General features: G+C 35.0%; 2 protein-coding genes across 2 annotated transcripts; one reads left to right on the top strand and one right to left on the bottom strand.

Moving 5' to 3' along the window:
- Positions 1-272: 272 nt before the first annotated feature.
- LOC120332469 (uncharacterized) lies at positions 273-4,814 on the bottom strand. Its single transcript, XM_039399719.2, has 5 exons — positions 4,093-4,814; positions 3,475-3,708; positions 2,780-3,022; positions 2,312-2,438; positions 273-1,365 (listed from the first exon to the last, which is right to left on the bottom strand). The coding sequence occupies exons 1-5, from the start codon at positions 4,121-4,123 to the stop codon at positions 1,212-1,214; spliced, it is 789 nt and encodes a 262-aa protein (XP_039255653.2). The 5' UTR covers positions 4,124-4,814; the 3' UTR covers positions 273-1,211.
- A 2,963-nt stretch (positions 4,815-7,777) lies between these two features.
- Positions 7,778-12,441, top strand: LOC120332500 (low-density lipoprotein receptor-related protein 5-like protein). Its single transcript, XM_039399753.2, has 9 exons — positions 7,778-7,828; positions 8,013-8,115; positions 8,367-8,480; positions 9,302-9,502; positions 9,787-9,949; positions 10,751-10,884; positions 11,153-11,288; positions 11,477-11,696; positions 12,040-12,441. Exons 2-9 carry the CDS (start codon positions 8,046-8,048, stop codon positions 12,103-12,105), a joined length of 1,104 nt encoding a protein of 367 aa, XP_039255687.1. The 5' UTR covers positions 7,778-7,828; positions 8,013-8,045; the 3' UTR covers positions 12,106-12,441.
- The last annotated feature ends 7,052 nt before the right edge of the window (positions 12,442-19,493 follow it).

Below are 19,493 nucleotides of genomic sequence, written 5' to 3'. Positions count from 1 at the left end.
TTAAATTGCAAAATATATAGATTTCGTCATTTTACGGCCTTAGTTCAATAGAATTGTAGCAATTCAACCCTTTCTTCCGCCTATTGCTGTGTCTTTGTGTTCTTCAATTAATGCACATCACGCCCGTGATTTATTCTTGCTGCAACCACTGGCTAACGATCTGGCCCGGAATGTGCTGGCTACAGCATTTTTAACAAACTTGCCTAAGTCACAAGCATTTCCGCGTTATTCTTATTTTTTACAATGCTATATAAATTTTAAGTGGAGCAAAAATAAATTTTTTTTTAAAACACATAATTTAATACATATTCGCAATAACAGCAACATTCATAGATGATTCAAAATGTTATTAAACGCATAACAAAACACAACAAAATTTATGTGCAACCTCAGTTTCTGAAAATAAGACACGACAGATCATCAAAATTGTTGGTTAATTCTGCCTTCTGCACAGTATAAACATGTACGCGAGTTTAAACAGGTAGTTTTATATAAATATTTCAACATCGTATAGTAACACCGTATTGCACTAAAATATATATTGAAGAAAAAGATAGAGAACGAACTGCAGTAAAAGTTAGAAAATACTGATATCGTAAAATATCATTTCAGGAAATTTGGCTTGTATATAAAATAAGCATATGTAACAATATTCGAAATTGTTTTTCGTTTTTTTACAATATCCGCATTTCTAGGCATATGAATTTCTAAATAGGTCACACAATAATTTGATTTTAATAACTTTAGGGTATTTGTATTTAAATGTATTGAAATACACGTTGGTATATAATAAGATTCAGTTACATAAATTTATGACGCTGTCTGGTGATAATAAGAATGTAGAAAATAAAAATATTTTTGCAAGTTTTAGCAAATAAAATAGAAAAAATTATATATATATATATATATATATTTATTCTGCAAAATATTATTTTACTAACAGTGTTATTACATTGTAGTTCATAATATCCCGAGACAGTTTCATATAGTAGAGTAGCAATTCACAGTTTAATTGCGAAAGAAAAAACTAACAGGCAAAATATAAATAATAAACGAAGAAGATTGAAATAGACGAAAAATCTGAAATTCGTTGTTTGTCAATGCATCCAATGGTTATGTTTACTCGAATTTGTATTTTGCTTTACCCGTTGGTGATGTGGCCTGATGTGCCTATCTGTCCACAGTGCAATACGCAGCTACCACCCTTATGATTATAATTCTGTAGTCACAATGATCTTTGGTGGACTTGCCGGAACAGAACAGGGTTCAACTTTCTTCAAATCTAAATTCATTTCTTTGTTGGCAGTTATGGTAGCAATAGAACTTCTACGAACACCTTTCAGTCTTTTGGTAACTTGATACAACCTTTAAGAATATCAAATTAAACGAGTTAAATAAGTTTTAGAGCGATAAGTGCACTTTAAAGACAATAGACTTGTTCTTATAGTAGTTAAAATAGAATGCGAACCTCGAAAACATATTATTCAAATATTGCGAGAACTTTTATAGACAAACAGTGCAATCTGTGCACAAATTTTTTTGGTTTGCTGTGTGGTACTTCGCATGGTTTCGGCAGGATACCGGGTTCCTCTATCACAGTGGTTCTCAACCTTTTACTGACTGCGTACCACTTTACTGTTTTTTTTTTCACTCTGGCCGCGTACCACCGAAAAACCTCTTTTTGGCGCGGGGAACAATGGCATAAGACACGCGCTATGGGAGTACTTTATAATGTGGCACTACATTCTTAGTGACCTAATTTGCAAGATGAAAACATGCCCATCTCGATTCGTTCGTGGACAATAGCAGGCGAGGGCGATATCTAAAGACTGGACTGGTCCATAAGACGTTTCACCGACCCTTGACCCCAGAATAATTCTTCCTATACTTCACTATTGCAAAAATTTTCATACTTATTTTGAGAGTGTTTTGTTGTGTTGGCGCTTATAAGCTGGTTTACGTGTTTAAAACCCTCATTTTAATTCATAACTATTTTTTTTGAAACGCAACCGAAAACTGACAAATAACACGCAAAACTACCAAAACGAGGCAATATTTACTGATTGTTGCTGGTTACGGAAACAAAACAAGGAAATTGATGCCTGGGGAAACATTCATTCATAAAGGCCGTTTAGCGAATACATACAGTATGGAAGATAAAGCGCTGTCGCCATATTTTGGCCAACTCAAAAGTTAATTGTTGCAATAATTCAAAGCTGCTCACGTACTACTTGATCATTTTCCGCGTACCAATAGTGGTACGTGTACCACAGGTTTAATTAATGGATCGTTTAATTTATTAAATACTCACTTTATTAATGTCAGAATAAAGAGAACCAACGTAATACCAAACAGAATTCCAAATTCAGCTGCAACAGACGTTGTATCATAAATTATTATATTTTGCGTTGTAGACTTGAGTGTCGTCGAATGAAGTTCTGAATTAATGATAATTGGTAAGTAATAATGCAGTGTATCAGTGAAACCATTAATGATAAATAATGCAATATAGGAGAAGACATCATATGACTTAGTGTTCAGTGCGATAGTCTGACGGGTTATAAATCTTGACCTATGCAAAGTTGGAAGGTGTTTGATTATTATAAATTGCTTATAGAAAAGAATTTGAAACGTTTATCACAGAAATGTCCTGGTAGAAGAGAATGAATAAACAAGATAGCGAATGCGGCACTTGTTGATAAATCAAAATCGCTACAAATCTGAAGAATAATCACGTGTTTTATATATATACGTTATGTACAAAGATAAGTGTTCTCACCAACAACTTTTGTTTTCGATATGTTGCATGATGTAAGAGCATATTTTATTTTGAAATCGTGATCACGTGCTGTGTAATTTTTACTATAACTTATATTCAACGGGAATATGTTATCTTGAGGTATATAATATATACTTTTGCAGCCAAGTAATATTTCATTGTTCAAACAATTGTTGTTTTTTGGCAGAAGTGCTATGCAGACTCCTGTTTCGAACATGCAGAGCTCTTGTACTTTGGCCATGCCTGCAAAGTATAAACATGGAAATAGGAGACTTATCACTTACGATGCATCAGAGCGCAGACTGTGTTTTCATTTACAGTCATTTATTAGACGCCGGTTAATTTGACTTTTAAAATACTGAATTTTTCATATTAATTCCATTATATATATATATATATATTAAAAACGAATTCATCGGAAGATGCGAACTTGACTAGTTTTCATGCGTTAATTTTCTCTTTATCTATAAATAAAATCTTATGATGGAGTAATGGAATAACCCCTTGAAAATTTGTTGCCTTTGTCGGAATTTACAGCTTTAATGCTCAGCACAGCACTTTGCTTGAAGTCCAACATTTATTGCTATATTTGGCCACACAATTCTACATATTTGGTATATGCAAAGTACGGCCTATTTAGTTGAACGTTTAGATTTAGGTCATGATCACAAAAATCATAAAAATCTAGTAATTACTTGGCGTTATAAAATTGAGCGACCCATCACAGGCAGTAAGGTAATTGGGCTTCCCGATTAGAAGGTCACTTTCCTTCAAAATTAGTATAACCGCATTTTCTCTGGAAGTACATTTTCCAGAAAATAGAGAAATCGATTTTAAAATCGGTGAAGTGGAATTTTCCGCTTCGAAATATCCTGTTTGGCTTTCACACAAATCCACATAATGAGAGAAAATACAATGAGCAGTGGAACCTGTTGAACAAAATAAATTTATTATTGATGATGTCGTTAGAAAACGCCTCAAAAATATATCTACCACATGTACGCGCCTTGTACATCAACCCATCAAGAAACGAAGCCAGATGACAGTTAAAAAGACCAATTGTGACAAGGCAATTGAAATAGCAGCGGTGGCTTAAGTGCTTTATTTAATTACAATATAGCAATCAATGCTCTTATTACATTGGTGGTAAAAGCTTGCAATCGGACTTACATGAACCACAGTAGCGAGAATTGTAAGATTGAAACTGTCTTATCTCACATAATTAAAACTGTATCTTGTTGCTTGATGCAATTCTGTGATATACTACTAACCCTACGTCGATTAAGATGAAATTTGAGTGTAGACAGTCTTACCTATAATGAAGAGTAATTTCATTATCCACATGGTTCCGTTATAACAATTGCATCAGAGTATTAAGTGTCGTGACAACGAGTCACTTGTTTGTGTCCAAAAAGCATGCGACGCTCATATTTTGATTGGATGATATAAATTAGCCATTATGTTTTAAACTAAATATATGCGAATACTTTACGTGGAATAGAAAATCGTAAAATTAGACTGAGATAGAGCATAATAGAAATAAAGTCATCTGTAATTATAGAATGGGCATGAACTTTAATTGGGAGTTTTACCAGCATGGACCTAATGTTAAAAGAAACTTAATAATGTACGTTTATTTTCCAGTGGTGCGGTACCTAAAATGCAACAAAAAGGCGTGGTAATGAAAGTAACGTTACATAAAACCAAGAAAATTCCTAACTCTGCGTAATTTGTTTGAAATACAAATTAGAAAGAGCCAGATGCTGTCACATATAGCTTGAAATGCATGTGTGATAATAAATCATTTTCTGTATGAACTAGAACAGACTAAACACATGAATGAAAACGTTGAACAACTATAGAGCCTTCAAGAACAATGATCACAATGATAATAATATCTCTATTATATACAGTAAGCAAAATAAAATAAAATTGGAGTCGTACAGTTAGATTGCAAGCCAATAGGACCACTCTATTCTCACCCATCACAAATAGTACAAGCTCAGCAAGAACTTGAAACAAATGCCCTGAACACGATCATTAAACAGTAGATCAATCCACTCTGATTTCTCTGTGAGAGTACAACTGATATCATTCAGGTTTTATTATCACCTAAACTGTAACTAAAGCTAGGCTGTCAACAACTAAAAGAAGATGACGTCGGCAGTAAGGTTGAATACATGCAAAAGCATTGAGTCACTGCACCACCGTGACTCAGTAACGTCGCTACATTTAAAGTGCTAATGCTCTAATATTTGAGTCATTATTATTTTGCCTCTGTCTATTGGTTTTATATATATATATTATATTGTTGAAGTGAAAAACATCACGTGCTATCAAAAGAGAATGTATGATGCATTGGGTGAATTGTGTAATTGTGTATTGTATAACGGCCACCGGAGGAGCTGTTTTCGTTATGCAGATCAGATTAAAAAGTCATTGAATCGCAATAATTTTAGGTAAGCGACGTTAAGTAATCTCAATTTACGCGGACCGTAATATTTACACGGAAAAATTCGTTTAAAATTGAATTTCATATTAATGTAGTACTGTGACAATGAGGTTGTAGTTTTATAAAGTTTATCGAAATCGGATACCTCACATTAAAATTTTGAAAATGAATAGTTCAGATCCGAATCTGGTTCACTTTTTTATAAAATATCTGTAATATAAATGCCAAAACTGCAAGTTGTTGAGATAATGGTAACCCCCTACTTGCTTGTAGCGTTTATAATGACGTTTTATCTTCTCTTTTGTTTTGCTGTAGAATATCAAATCGATTACATCATTTCTTTTTGACTATAATTGAATGAAGTTTTGCGTAGGCGTGAATAAGCTATGTTGCAACAAACCAAAAAAAAGGATAATAAGTTCTGTATAAACGCAGCGATACGATCATGTGAATCTCTGTATCAATTTTATCAGCATACAAGTATAAGCCAGTGATAAATTCAACCTTATTCATGTCTGTCTAAATCGGTGATTTCTTCGGAAAATTATGCGAGACATTTTACAGTGTTACAAAATTGTGCAATTTTGTGGAGACTTTTTTCAGCCTCTGGCATCAAAGTACCAAAATTGCAAATCAATGATCGCATATACTTTTATGGGCTTGCACGCCACAGAAGATTTCCCTTAACACATTAAAATACTGTGTCTTAAATATTAATAATATTTCGACCCAACGATTCAACATTCAGTCTTTGAATAGGCAAGATATTACCTGCTTATTAGGACATCACCTTATTTTAATAAGGTACTTGTCTCCATGGGGCAACTTTATTCCAACGTCACCTCAATATATATGCTCATAAATTATATTAAAATTATCTTCATATCCGATTCTACCGGAAATTACTGTTTTCGTCATTAAATACTGCATTTTAATCAACGTAGGACATGAAAAACCTTATTGGCGAATATTTTTGACTATAAGTCGAGTATTTACAACACCAATACTATTGCCTTACATAGGTCACAATCTTCTGTTTATTTTTGGTGCAAATGCGGAAATATAATGGTGTTTCCCAAACCTACCAAAACAGGCGTATGTTGCCAGCCTTGTGCAACAAGTAATAGTGTGTTTCTCGAATTCACGTATATTTCTGCTATTTGATGCCACCTAATTAAAGAGGTTTCGATAATAAAAGTAAAAAGTTTTATTCGTCAATTTGTCAGATTGTCGGCAGATGTTCAATTTGTTCAGTAATCAAGTGTTCCAGATTAAACATGGAATATATATAGTTCTAAACAAAAATCGCAAAAATTAAATCGAAGGAGTTAGTGACTATTTTTCTATCGAATGTATCCTTCAAACTCAAAACAATGAGCGTATCACAATCAGGAAATTATTGTACAGCATAATAACTACAGAGGGGATTTTTATTACAATGCATCGAGAGCGAAGCAATCGCCAACTCAATACCCAATTTCGAAAATTGAGTCATGAATTTTTTAAATTAAATCTCGTAAAAATAACGATATTGATTGAATTACATTGTTATAGATTTATAATTCTGCAGTATGAAGTGTATCACCTGTAACATAGGTAAAATAAATTTTCATATCATTGGTACAGCAAATGATAGCGCCACAAGGCAAATTTTAAGATGACGTTTCCACCAAATTTTCTATACTTTGCCATAGCAGAATCTTCGTATGCTGAATTATCATTTATTTATCATTATAATGAATATGATCTGGTCAAAGTATGATTATGCACAAGATATCATTTTAAAAATTCCATATATATAGCAATTCCTCCATTAAAAAGAACGTCGCATTTTCGGCCATTGATGTTTATGCAAAATCGAGCTTTTTTTACAAAACTGAATGAATTGTTACTTTTATTACTAAATAATGGATTGTAGCATGTTCGAGTTTGAAAAAGAAAAACAGGCGGGCCACGTCATACCGCCGCGCTCAAAGACTATCAAATTAAACGTTTATATTTAACTTTTATAATTGCCCAAAATCGACTATTATTCATATTTCATTATTTCGACAGCTGAGGTGCTTTTACAGTATTCGTCATGGGATTTTATGTAGGCTTCGTTATTATTTGTGGGAAATTGTTTTCTTACATTTTTATTTTACTTTTATGATAAGAAATCTCTGTGGTTGCCGTTTCTCGCCCCGAGCAATCGGAAATCAAATACTTCTTTCAAAAACCGGTATAAATTTATGTGTCGCATTGCGAGGTGCTGCGTGCAATGGAACAGAAATAGCATAATAATCTGCTAAGGGTTACAGTAATAGGGTATTTTGCAGTATAAACTCATAGCGGTATATTCATATTCAAATTGAGGTATGCGGTCTTCTGTCGATAAAATGTGTTTCGTGGTACATTTTATTAGATATTTCAATTTTGAACTGTTTGGCAATGCTTGACTAGCAATAACATATGAATGTGCATCTGCACAAGCAATAAAACTATAAAAACCTACTCATTTTTGATTTTAACAGTGGATCGCATTGAATATAGGCGAATCGTGCCGCATGTTTTTTTATTCAAAATTACGAGGGATCATTCTACATCGTGAAATCCAAGTACAGTGTTCATATATATACAGGTTTATACCGAAATTTAAGTAGACGTATCATTTTTACATGCAATCGGGTGTTATATGATTCGCCTATATTATAGATAAATTTGGCATGTGATCTTTTAAAAAAAATAAATAAGCAAAAATATTTTTTGTCTACTTTATCGACGTCGGATGTTTTATTTTAGCATAGGTAAGCAGTATAGGCCATACCTAACAAAATGCACGGGCGTTCGAGTGTTCCAGTACTTTTTGTATTGCTGTTGGGAGTTTCCTCTCTGGCATATGCAGGTAACGTTATCGTTGTTTCCAATCTAGATTTTTTTCAATCTACATTTTCTTTTATACAAAAAGTTTGTCTTGAGGAGATAAGTGACGCAAAACACAATTTTAGAGTTATATCCACTACTTCTATCTGATAACTTATAGGCCATCGCCTTTTTAGACATACCGGTCGATACAGAATAGCACTATGTAAGAGACACGAAATGATGCTCTTGAGTTAATTACTAAACATAGACATTTTTTGCATCGCCTTCCAGATTGGTGCGAGGAAAAGTTTGCCGATGTACCAAAAGAGAGTCCGGTAATTCAAATGTTGATCACCGTGTGCCGAATCGTCGACATTATAAAGAACTCACAATCAAATAAAACTGGTGAGTAGATGGGATCAGATCTTGATACTTGTAACTAAGGCAATATTTCTCAGCCGTCTACACACTAATATTGTAATCTTCTTACTTCCACCAACTTTTCACACAATACTCTCGTCTGAAGAGAAAATCATGCCAACTCAAAACCTAAATTCCCATACCAAAGTTAATCAAGGAGGGAGTGCAATGATAGTTCAACTGCCCATCTAATCACATTAATTAGTATATTTTTCCGTCTGCAATCTTCATCGTGCGATACTACCATAAATCACGCATTCAGTTATAAAAACATAAACACATCTCCACATTTAAATATAAAATGCGTTTACGTGAAAAAGTCAGAATTTTATCTGCTAGTTATATTGCACGTTTGACAAGCAAAAATGCTTATTCCACCATGTCTACTTTATATACAAGAGAGCTACGCTCAAATATATGGACACGCCACAGGGTGTCGCTCTTTTGTATCATGACACACAAAAAACGAATCTCTGGAAGTCCACAGGAATGTTTGAAATGAGTGAAAGAAATAGCCTTCTGGAGAAAAAATCAATCTTTAACCCCTGAAAATTTCAAAGCAATTGGTCCAGTATTCGAAGAGAAAAGCGATTTTATGGTGATGGAGAAGAATAATACCAACAAGAACAGCAACATAATATTGGAACGATCGTTATGTACACTGTAGTGTCCAATAATATGAATATTTCATATTATGTTACTGTTTGTTTCAGATACGATTAGGATTTGCTCTTTATGGTATAAAACATTATTTTAAGAGTGAAATGATCCAAAACCTAATACTGAAAATACCATTTATTTTTTAGAATCAGATGAGCGCCTATATTTAGCTGTGCTCTTGCGGACTGACAATTTGGTTTTTACTGAGGAAGTGACGGGACAAGGTGATTTCAATTCCACTGAACTTACCAGTCTTCCTGGGGGAATCGCCGTTGACTTTGATCCAGTTGAAGGCTTTATGTATTGTACAGAAAAGGGAATTTATAAAACACGACTTGATGGTTCAGGTACAGTTTCTTGGAGTCATTTAAATAACAAAATCGTATTAAAATGATTTGTGTCTAATCTAATTTTATTGCCACATAAACACAAATTAAGGAAGAAAATGCAATTGATATTAACTGTTGCCCTTTATTAAAAACTCCAAAGTGGAAATCTGTAGCTTTCGGTCAAGTTTTTGTTTCATTTTTTGCATGTACTAGACCTAAAAAGAATGAATAATATATTTATGCAGGACGAATATATCCCATCAACGTTTGGAATTAATTTCTATCACTTCTTTTTATAAAAGACTACTCTATAGTGTTCAATTCTACGGTAACCGGAGAAGGGTTAGCAATAGATTGGGTTGCGAGAAACATTTACTGGACGGAAAAGGATGCTATCAAAGTATCTAGAATGGATGGGAGCAGACAAAAAAAACTGCTAATAAATGATACTTTAGATGGAGTCAGGTACGAAAAGAAATATGATAATATATTGTGCAATAACCTCAAATTTAGTTAAGATGAGTAAAATATACCGTAGTTGAAATATATTGACACGTTTACTGATTCCAAGAAAAGCACCAACATTCAAAGACATCCGTTATAACAGTGACTGCAAGCCCCGCTTTTACAAGACACTTACGAGTTAGTTCAGTGTCGCCGCGCTGTGTTACGGTACCGGAACCGCCCTATCTTTAGAAGTTCCTGCCTTGTGACAGCGTGAATTGAAATTGCAAGATGGTCCGACTCACAACTGTAGTAACACCAACGATCCGAGTCACTACTCGCCATTCACCATTCCTCAAATCTTAGCAAAGCCAAGATTTTGTTACGAACCACCGACGTTCGATAGCACGGGATTTAAAAAACATGAAGAGGAGTGCCAGCCTATTATGCGTCCGCAGAACGTTCGGTGACGTCATAGCAAACAATAACAAATCTCACAGAGCTAACAGAAATATTAGAAATAAATAAAAGAAAAATCTTATCTTTAACCACTGAAAATTTCAGAGCAATTGATCAAAGAATCAATCAAAGAAAAAAGCGACTTTTTAGGTTTTCCACTAGGTGTCCAAAAACGTGTCAAAGAACAAGAACAACAACAACATAATATTGAAACGATCCATAGGTCCACTAAGTGTCCGATAAATTTAGTTTGAAATCGTTTGATACAACTGAATGAAAGATATTGTAGGGTATGGTCTCCATTTCAAAAACACAAAATCACATTAATGACTTACATAAAACTATTTATTTACAATTTTATAGACCCATTGCAGTTGATCCATCAAGAGGGAAGATATATTGGACTGAATGGGGAGACAATCCTAGAATTGCGTCTGCATGGATGGACGGATCTAATGTAAAAACATTAGTCAGCGATGATATTCAATGGCCAAACGGTAAGAAACGTTGTAGGTATCTTGGATATTTTTAACCAACACTATAAAATAATAAAACAACAATGATTTAATCAAAATAATAATTTCTAATTTGATGTTTCCTAAATAGTCTAATATTACGCAGAATAAAAACAAGACGTGTCGATTTTTACATCCTAGGATCGTTTATTTCTATTTATTGTAGAGTATAGACATGGCTCAAACACTATCTAGGACTAAGTTTTATTTACAATATTATTTTTATAATCAATTCTAATTATTTTATCAGGAATGGCAATAGACATCAAAAGAAACAAAATTTACTGGGGTGATGCCTATACTGACAAAATATACTCCATTAATACTGATGGAACTGAAAGAAAAACCTTGTCTACGGGTGATAATCCTCACATATTTGGAATGAGGTCAGTAACGCTGTAGGCCTACTAGTGTTTAAGTAAAAACGTTCAGATACTGAAATATTATTCAAGATATTAATGTCTCTAATTAGTCATAACTCTCATATTTTTTTTACTAATTCAAATGTTATTATTTTATAAATATGATGCAATGCTTGAGGCAATAACTCGGATATTGTTTGCCTTCAATTTAGCTACCTAGACGATTACATATATTGGACGGATTGGAAAACGAATCAAATTGAACGTTTTAATGTAGCAGAAGACTCTATTAATAGCTACATAGCGACTATGCCTTCTGATATGCAGCCATTTGGAATTAAGGCTACCAAGTTATATCCCCCACCTGGCATAACAAGTCCGTGTGGTCAGGATAACGGGAGATGTGCCCATTTGTGTTTCAACACACCTGAGGTTAGTAGGCTTACAGCAATGCTAAAACAATACAAAGAAAAAAGTAGAATTAGAACACAAGAAAGCATTGCTCAAATTTATGGACACGAAAGCTAAAACAAAATATTCCACTTACAATTACCTTAAAAATCATATCCTGGACAAAGCTGTAACTGTGGAATATCTAACGTACGAAAACCTCCCTCCGGCCCACGTACTTTTTTATATTTCCGCCAATGCTCAAATATATGTACACGAAAACCCAAAAGAAGTAGTACCAGTATCAAATCTTTTACAAAGTGATATCATTGATGAAACTTGGCAACAGCTTTGTAATTTATGCATGCTTTTCATGATTTAACAGGGAATTCGTTGCGGTTGTGAAGATGGGTGGGAGCTAGAACAAGGAGGGAGCTGCGTCAAGGTCTAACTACTTTCATCGTCACATACTGCTGAAAATTTATTCTCCCTCAACGTTTGTCAAATCAATATATATATACTCAAGCAACAGTGTAATTTGAATTATTTTCTTTTACAAATCTGAATGACAATATTGTAAACGTTAGATAGCCTACTTAACGCAAAGTCAAAATATTTTACTCAGTATATGATTTAACATGTTCATAATTTTGCGTTTCAGTCAATGCTCGTTGAAAATTTTAAAATGCGTGTTTGCTCAATTTCAATATCCAATATAACATATATATGTTTTAGCAATATTTAAATTTGCTGCATAACTAAAAAAATGCTTTTTGCAAACGCATTATTATTATTATTATAAATAACTCGGTGTGAAGCAGGGGTCGGCAATCTTTTGGTGCTCACGAGCCAAAATTAATAGTTGCAAGTCATTGGCGGGCCGCACATAATTTTAGAAAGTTCAAAACCGATAGCCGATGAATCACAATTTTTTCACACAGATCAGAAGTTAAATTTTGAGCAGCGCGCGAAGATTGCGTCAACTCGTGAACTCAACTTGGTCGTCTTACTTGAGGAAAAAAATTTACAAATGACATTTAATGTGACACTTTTTGTTGCATCACGCTTTTTCAAATGGAACACTGAATGAGGCCACGATTAAAACATTTCATAAATCGGAATAAATAATCCGTTCTCAGCTTGTTTCTTCCTAATGTTCATTTTCGAAAATAATTGTTTGCATGCATATATATATGTACTTCAAAACATCGATGTGAATTTTTTTGCATGGTTTGTCAAATTTGGATGGAGTTTTCTATAAAGAAGATGCTTTCAATAATAAATGTCAAGCAGTGATATATCTCTCGAATAGAATATGAATTTTATTTCCTCATTGCATTGCATCTCAAGGAGCTCCATTTGAATGTTTTCTGCGCTATTGAACCCTTTGCACTTCTGAACCCTCGACTTCATCGTCATCGAATATCATCGTCAAAACAGCTGTTTTGTTACTACAATTCAGTGAAGCGTCGCGGGCCGGGTTACATTACTCCGCGGGTCGAATTGGGCCCGCGGGCTGCCGACCCCTGAAGTTAAGTCTTTACGGCTTAGTTCATTTAATTTTAGGGTGTTTTAGGGTTCAGGCTGTTGATGGGCGCTGATTGCCCCCAGTCTCTTCTTCCCGGTTTCTGCATTAGTTCTTTTTAATTTTCTCGTAGAACGTAAGAAAACAGAAGATAAGGAAAATCAGTGCTCAAATTTTTATTGAGGATTGAAACACGCACAAGTGCCAGTGACAATGTATATATCTGTATAACGCAATAGAAAACATAGACTTAGGAAAGCAATATTGAATGTGAATTTATTATTCAGCACACTGCAACCACCAGTATATTGCTTGAGAATCTCAGTGTTTCATCGATTACAATATCATATTTCTGAATCTTTCCTCTAATAAAAATTATATGGAGATAAAACGCATCAAAAATAAAATCTGGTACCGGTATTGATTTCAAGCCACGCGTCAATTGGTAATCGCTGGCACGTCTCCGCACCATCTCCTCAAAAATCATATCCTGGACGAAGCTGAGACTGTGGAGCATCGTAACTTACAAGTAGCCTACTGGTACGGTACCCGTTCTGTCTTAGCTTTACCAGACTACCAACATAAACTGAAATATAAACTGATTCGACTCACAACTGTAGTACAGTACTGAAAACATCTGTTCGTTTGGTATTATGACGACCCTTGTTTTGTCTGTTTGATGATGTCATGTGATATTGTTGCTATATTTTGTATTTTTGACACTGGGAGCGCTGTGACGCTGTCGATCTGTCATTTGGTATCCTGATAGCGTGTGATGTGGTTGGTACCATTGAGGTGTATATAACTAGAGTGCGCATTGGCGGCGCTAGACGTTTGCGATTTTGTGCCGAATTGAAGGTCGCGGCGGCCATCTTGGTACGCGCGACTTTCTGCTTGCGGATGCAGTGAGTGGGTTGGAATTGCCGTTTCGATGGTGCAAAATGTAAGATAATTTGAGGAAATTCATCGTTCTGCGCGTTGAAATGGATTTTCACGCTATTGTTGTTGGTTCAGCCATTAACTTGGAAAAGGATAACACAAAACGTGTATGCATAGAGGTTGAAGAGTCAAGTTTTGGAAACCAGGTGGGTACGGTGCTGTATTTGGTCTAGCTTGTGAAATACAAGTAAAATTTATGTGTGATCGGTAGTGATAATGGTTGTAATACCATGACACCTACTATATGAAACCACGTTCTGTCCATTAAGTCGGCTGAAATGAACGGCTTTGCAAGATTATTGAAATACCATACCTAATAGACTATATCTCAATACTGCAATAGCTAATGATGCTTCGCTAACTAGGTTTTGCTCGATTCTGATGGGGGTTTACCTGGGTTGTCCCAGCTCAGGCTCGCATCGCATTCGGAGAGGAATCAAAAAATCGCATTTCGTGTTGTTTCGTCATAAAATTAACCAAAAAATCTTTTAACATATTTTTGCATCAATAATGTCACTGAATTGACTAGTGTTAGCTTGCTGAGGCAACTAGCGAAGTTAAACGAGCAAAGTTTTTGGCCCGCGGAGCAATCTTGGACCACCCTGGAATACCCTGATACCTGATGCCATGTCAGTCTAGGTTTGAATAAGCCCAAATTGGAAACTGTTGAATAACTGTCACCAGAAATACAACATCCATCCATGTGAAAGCAAAATACCAGTAAGCCATTTTACCTCTTTAACTGCTAGGTGAAAGTGTTAAGTGAAACAAGTCATTTGTTGCCTACTCCTGAAGTGTCTCCAGTTTCTTCAATTAACCAGCTTTTCTACTAGTTTCAATACACAGCACAAAGCACATTCATTTCATTTCTGCATTGTTTATTTTTTGTAAAATTTGTAATGCAATTAAAACTTAAAAAAAGTTTGCAAGCTCTCGTTCTATTTGAGATACACCGGGTTTTCTTAGAGTAGACAATTTTAAGTCTAATTCAAGTCTGAAATCCATAAATCTAATTACTGTCCTAGTGAATCAATCAGGAGAGTATTATAGAATCTTGAACCGCCAAATTGGACCGATGTTTTAAATTCAATAATACGGAATATTCTAAATTAAGGTCTTGTTTAATAGTGAAATCTAGCAAAAACAGAATTGAATAGATATTCAATTTAGTAATACGTAAGATATCGAACTTGATTGATTTTTGGTTTAAAGGTCTATTTTTGTCATGCTGCCAGTTGTGCAGCGGTACAGCTGAAATGCTCAAAATTGAAATTTATAGGGACATGTAAAGAGAGAAATAGGCAAATATGGCATACTAAAAATATGCAAAATTGTAATTTATAGGGATGTGTGAAAAGAGAAATAAGCAAAAATGGCATACTAAAAATATGCGAAATTGTAATTTATAGGGACGTGTAAAAAGAGAAATAAGCAAATATGGCATACTAACAATATGCGAAATTGAAATTTATAGGGACGTGTAAAAAGAGAAATAAGCAAATATGGCATACTAAAAATATGTGAAATTGAAATTTATAGGGACGTGTCAAAGTGCAAGATGACTAAACCAGTGGTTCTCAACCTGTATTCGCTGGGGGCCTATGCTGCTCTGAAGTATCTGCGAACCCGCAAAATTTTCAAACCGGAAAAAAAAACATTAGAATAACATAGCATAGTGCTATTCAAACAACAATTAAATTAGCTGCCACTGCCACTCAACAAAAATAGCGTACATGTACTTATTTATCTCATGTGATCTTGCACACCAAATTTGTTCCGTGTTTTCGTATTAATTTGAACATGTATAGAAAACCCATGTCCACATGTGTAAGCAGAGACGAAAGGAATAATGATTTTTAAAGCAGTGGCGTTATGCTCACAACTACTTGTTTTTATGCGATATAATCATGAATATGATATCAATACTGAATTTTTGTTATCAACATATTTTGATACGGAAAGCCTAAATTGAGATAAGTCTTTGTCGTATTTTCTCTGTTCAAGTAAAAGTAATAGCCTTCTAGCGACAATAACAATCTTTTCCTCTGAAAAATTCGAATCATTTGATACTGTAGGCTTGATAAACAGAAGAGCGATTACTACACAACAAGAACCATCTAATAATTCGAATTTGGAGGGAAATGGCTTACTAGGTTCAGATTGCTTGCTAGATGACTTACTGGTATTTGCTTTTACATGGGTGAATGTTGTTTCTCTAGTAAAATTTATTTTTAAATGAAAAGCAAAATAAGTCATAACAAATAATGTCTATTCAACAGATTTCAATTTGAGCTTGTTCATTGATTCAGACCTAGACTGCCATTGCATTATGTATAAACACATCAGAATCAAGCACAACCTAGTTAGCGAATAATACGGTACCTGTACCGGTATGTCAGCAATCTGACAAAACCGTGCATTTCAGCCGACTTACTTTACAGAACATGCTTCCGTATATTAGGTGTCATGGTATTACTACCGGTATCTATACCGAATCACATATATAAATTCTACCGGTACGGCACCGTACCCACCTGACTTTCAAAACTTGATTCTTCAACTCATGTGCATACACGTTTTGTATTATCCGTTTCCAAGTTAATGGCTAAACCACCAACAATAGCGTGAAAATCCACTACAACGCGCAGAACGATGAATTTCCTCAAATTATCTTACATTTTGCACCACTGACACAGCAAATGCAACCTACTCACTGCATCCGCAAGCAGAAAATCGCGCGTACCAAGATGGCCGCCGCGACCTTCAATTCGGCACAAAATTTTTGCTCCTATGCGCTCTCTAGTTATATACACCTCAATGGTTGGTACCGGTACAGTGTGGTAGGTTTTCGGTTGGATTCTGGTCATGAGTGTCTGTGGGAGTGCCTCTGGTCTCCGGTGGGTTATCAGGGATGTTTGTTTGTGGTTTGGTGACTGCGGGATGGGGATTTGTTGGTTGTTTTTATGCTAGACACTTAGACAGTATGCTGATATTATTGTTCCAGTACAGCGCCATTGCAGTAATTTTAGCGTTGTATTTTTGGTTGTTGTTAAGGAATTAGCTATCATCAGTACTGTTCAAAGTGTTTTTATTGTGTATATTCTGTTTTTTTGCATTGTGCTTCCTGGTAGCCCATTTGTCGCTTTATTGTATGCTTGTCGTTTTGTTTGGAGTATTTGGTTGTGTTGAGATTGTTAATTATTAAATAAAATATAATAGCATAACTTGAAGTAAATATTGAGGAGAAACTTGACGTCAGATCATATTGGAAGATATTCTGAACTTGGATAATTATTTCATAGACTGTCGGTACGCTACAATATTTATATATGTATGTATATATTGTTTTCTTGGTTTGACCGTAAATATATACTACTACATATATTTGACGAAATGAACTCTCTCTCTCCTCTCTCTCTCTCACTTTACATAACTTACCCTATCTAGTCTACGTAGGGATGGCGGAATAGACGGAAGTGTTAAAACTAGGATTGCAAACAAAGTACAGTACTGTATAAGTTATACTGTATAAGATGTATCACTGCTTGATTTTTATTATAAGAAGTATCATCCGTTCGGTTTCAACTTTCTAAAGATATGTGCGGCCCGCCAATGACTTGCAACCCTTAATTTTGGCCCGCGAGCGACAAAAGGTTGCCGACCCTTGCTGTAGATGTTGCAAATTATCATGTCAGAGTTGAAGCTAAATTTGCAGGAAAAAGGGTAAAGTCTGTTAATTCAGTCGCAATCACTTGTACTTCTGAAATCCTTGGAACGCTCTGGCAAAATCGACGTAACTGTTTTAAAAAAGAATGTTTGCGATTTTTACGAGAAATGTCTATCGTATATCGAGGCTGCATGATGAAGCCTACAATGCTGTCAGGCCCCACATATGGACAAATTTGAAGGGTGAGATAAACTGGACTAAAGTGTTTGGTCTCCAAAATTGATAAATGATATGTTCGGTTAGCTAGTTAGGCTTCCCGCTGCTTGTCAGCAGGGAGCCTATTGTATTCCTGTGTTTTAATATTATTATTATTTATTTATTATTATTACTTATCGATCTTAAGATCGGTAAGTATATTGATAGGTATTTGTCTGTCTGTCTGTGTGTCTGTTAGATGCACGCGATATCTCACGAAAGCGAGATTGAATCTGCTCCAGATTTTGCATGTGCATTCATCTTATCTCGGACCAGAAGCCTATTGATTTTGGGCGAATTATGTCGTATAATTAGCGAGTTATCAATCAATTATTGATATAGTGATCTAGATTTTTGTAAAGCGAGAGAATTTTGAAACCCGCCGAGTGTGTGTGTGCGATGCGCAGTGCGCAAGTTACAAGAGCGGATGAATCGAAACTGCAGTTTCTGTTTTGGGGGATCCCCTAACTATCGATCGATAAGTCTTCGGTTTCCAACCGATATTCTCGTTTATTTATTATTATTTATTTATTATTATTTTTTTTTATTATTTTTTTTCAAATTGGTCCTACAAACTTGAAATTCACCTCAAATGTGCAGAAGTTCTCAGCTAGCAATAAAATGCAAATTTTATGCATGACTGACCACGCTTTCACGCTCCAGTGAGCAAAACGCGTTTTCAGTTTTTTTGCTATTTCTCAAAATTGATACATGCTATTGGGTTGAAATTCATAACAATGATTAATGGACATGTTCCGGATACGATATGTCAAGGATACGCATGAGTGACCTCGGCGATACGCTCCAGTGAGCAATATAGGATTTTACATTCTCATCTTCTCCTCGAGAACGACACTACTTAGAGACTTGAAATTTACATCACAAGCAGATAATAAGTCCCCCATCATAAATTGCAAATTTTATGCATGACTGATCACGGCTTCACGCTCCAGTGCACATAGCATAATTTTCAGTTTTTTCCGCATATCTCAATTACTATTGAATATTAAGAACTCAAACTTGGTATTTGAGGTCGGTTGATACACCACAACTTATGTTAGCCTTTTGGGGTAGCACTCCCGGTCACATGACTAAGTGACCTCGGCGATACGCTCCAGTGAGAAATATAGGATTTTACATTTTCATCTTCTTCTCGAGAACGACACTACTTAGAGACTTGAAATTTACATCACATGCAGATAATAAGTCCCCCATCATAAATTGCAAATTTTATGCATGACTGACCACGCTTTCACGCTCCAGTGAGCAAAACGCGTCTTCAGTTTTTTTTTTTACGCGGGAAGCCCGTTAAAGCTGCACGCAGCTCTAGTTAGGTTTTGAATAGCGATGCACTTTTCAATGAATACTGATAAAGAGATATTTATCTGAGCATGGTTCGAATGCAATTTGGCTTACTTTGCGGTAAGCTTGCACGGAATTTACGGAATTACGG

This window comes from Styela clava, chromosome 13 (genome assembly GCF_964204865.1).
Source record: "Styela clava chromosome 13, kaStyClav1.hap1.2, whole genome shotgun sequence".
NCBI classification, from domain to species: domain Eukaryota; kingdom Metazoa; phylum Chordata; class Ascidiacea; order Stolidobranchia; family Styelidae; genus Styela; species Styela clava.
Note: the sequence above shows the minus strand (reverse complement) of the source record. Positions and strands in the feature narration are given on the sequence as shown.

Coding starts and splice junctions, on each gene's coding strand:
- LOC120332500 (XM_039399753.2), top strand. CDS start 8,046: ATGCACGGGCGTTCGAGTGTTCCAGTACTTTTTGTATTGCTGTTGGGA. Junction 8,116..8,366: donor TTCCTCTCTGGCATATGCAG/GTAACGTTATCG, acceptor ATCGCCTTCCAG/ATTGGTGCGAGGAAAAGTTT. Junction 8,481..9,301: donor CTCACAATCAAATAAAACTG/GTGAGTAGATGG, acceptor TTTATTTTTTAG/AATCAGATGAGCGCCTATAT.
- LOC120332469 (XM_039399719.2), bottom strand. CDS start 4,123: ATGTGGATAATGAAATTACTCTTCATTATAG. Junction 3,023..3,474: donor GCTCAATTTTATAACGCCAA/GTAATTACTAGA, acceptor TATACTTTGCAG/GCATGGCCAAAGTACAAGAG. Junction 2,439..2,779: donor ATCGAAAACAAAAGTTGTTG/GTGAGAACACTT, acceptor TCATTAATTCAG/AACTTCATTCGACGACACTC.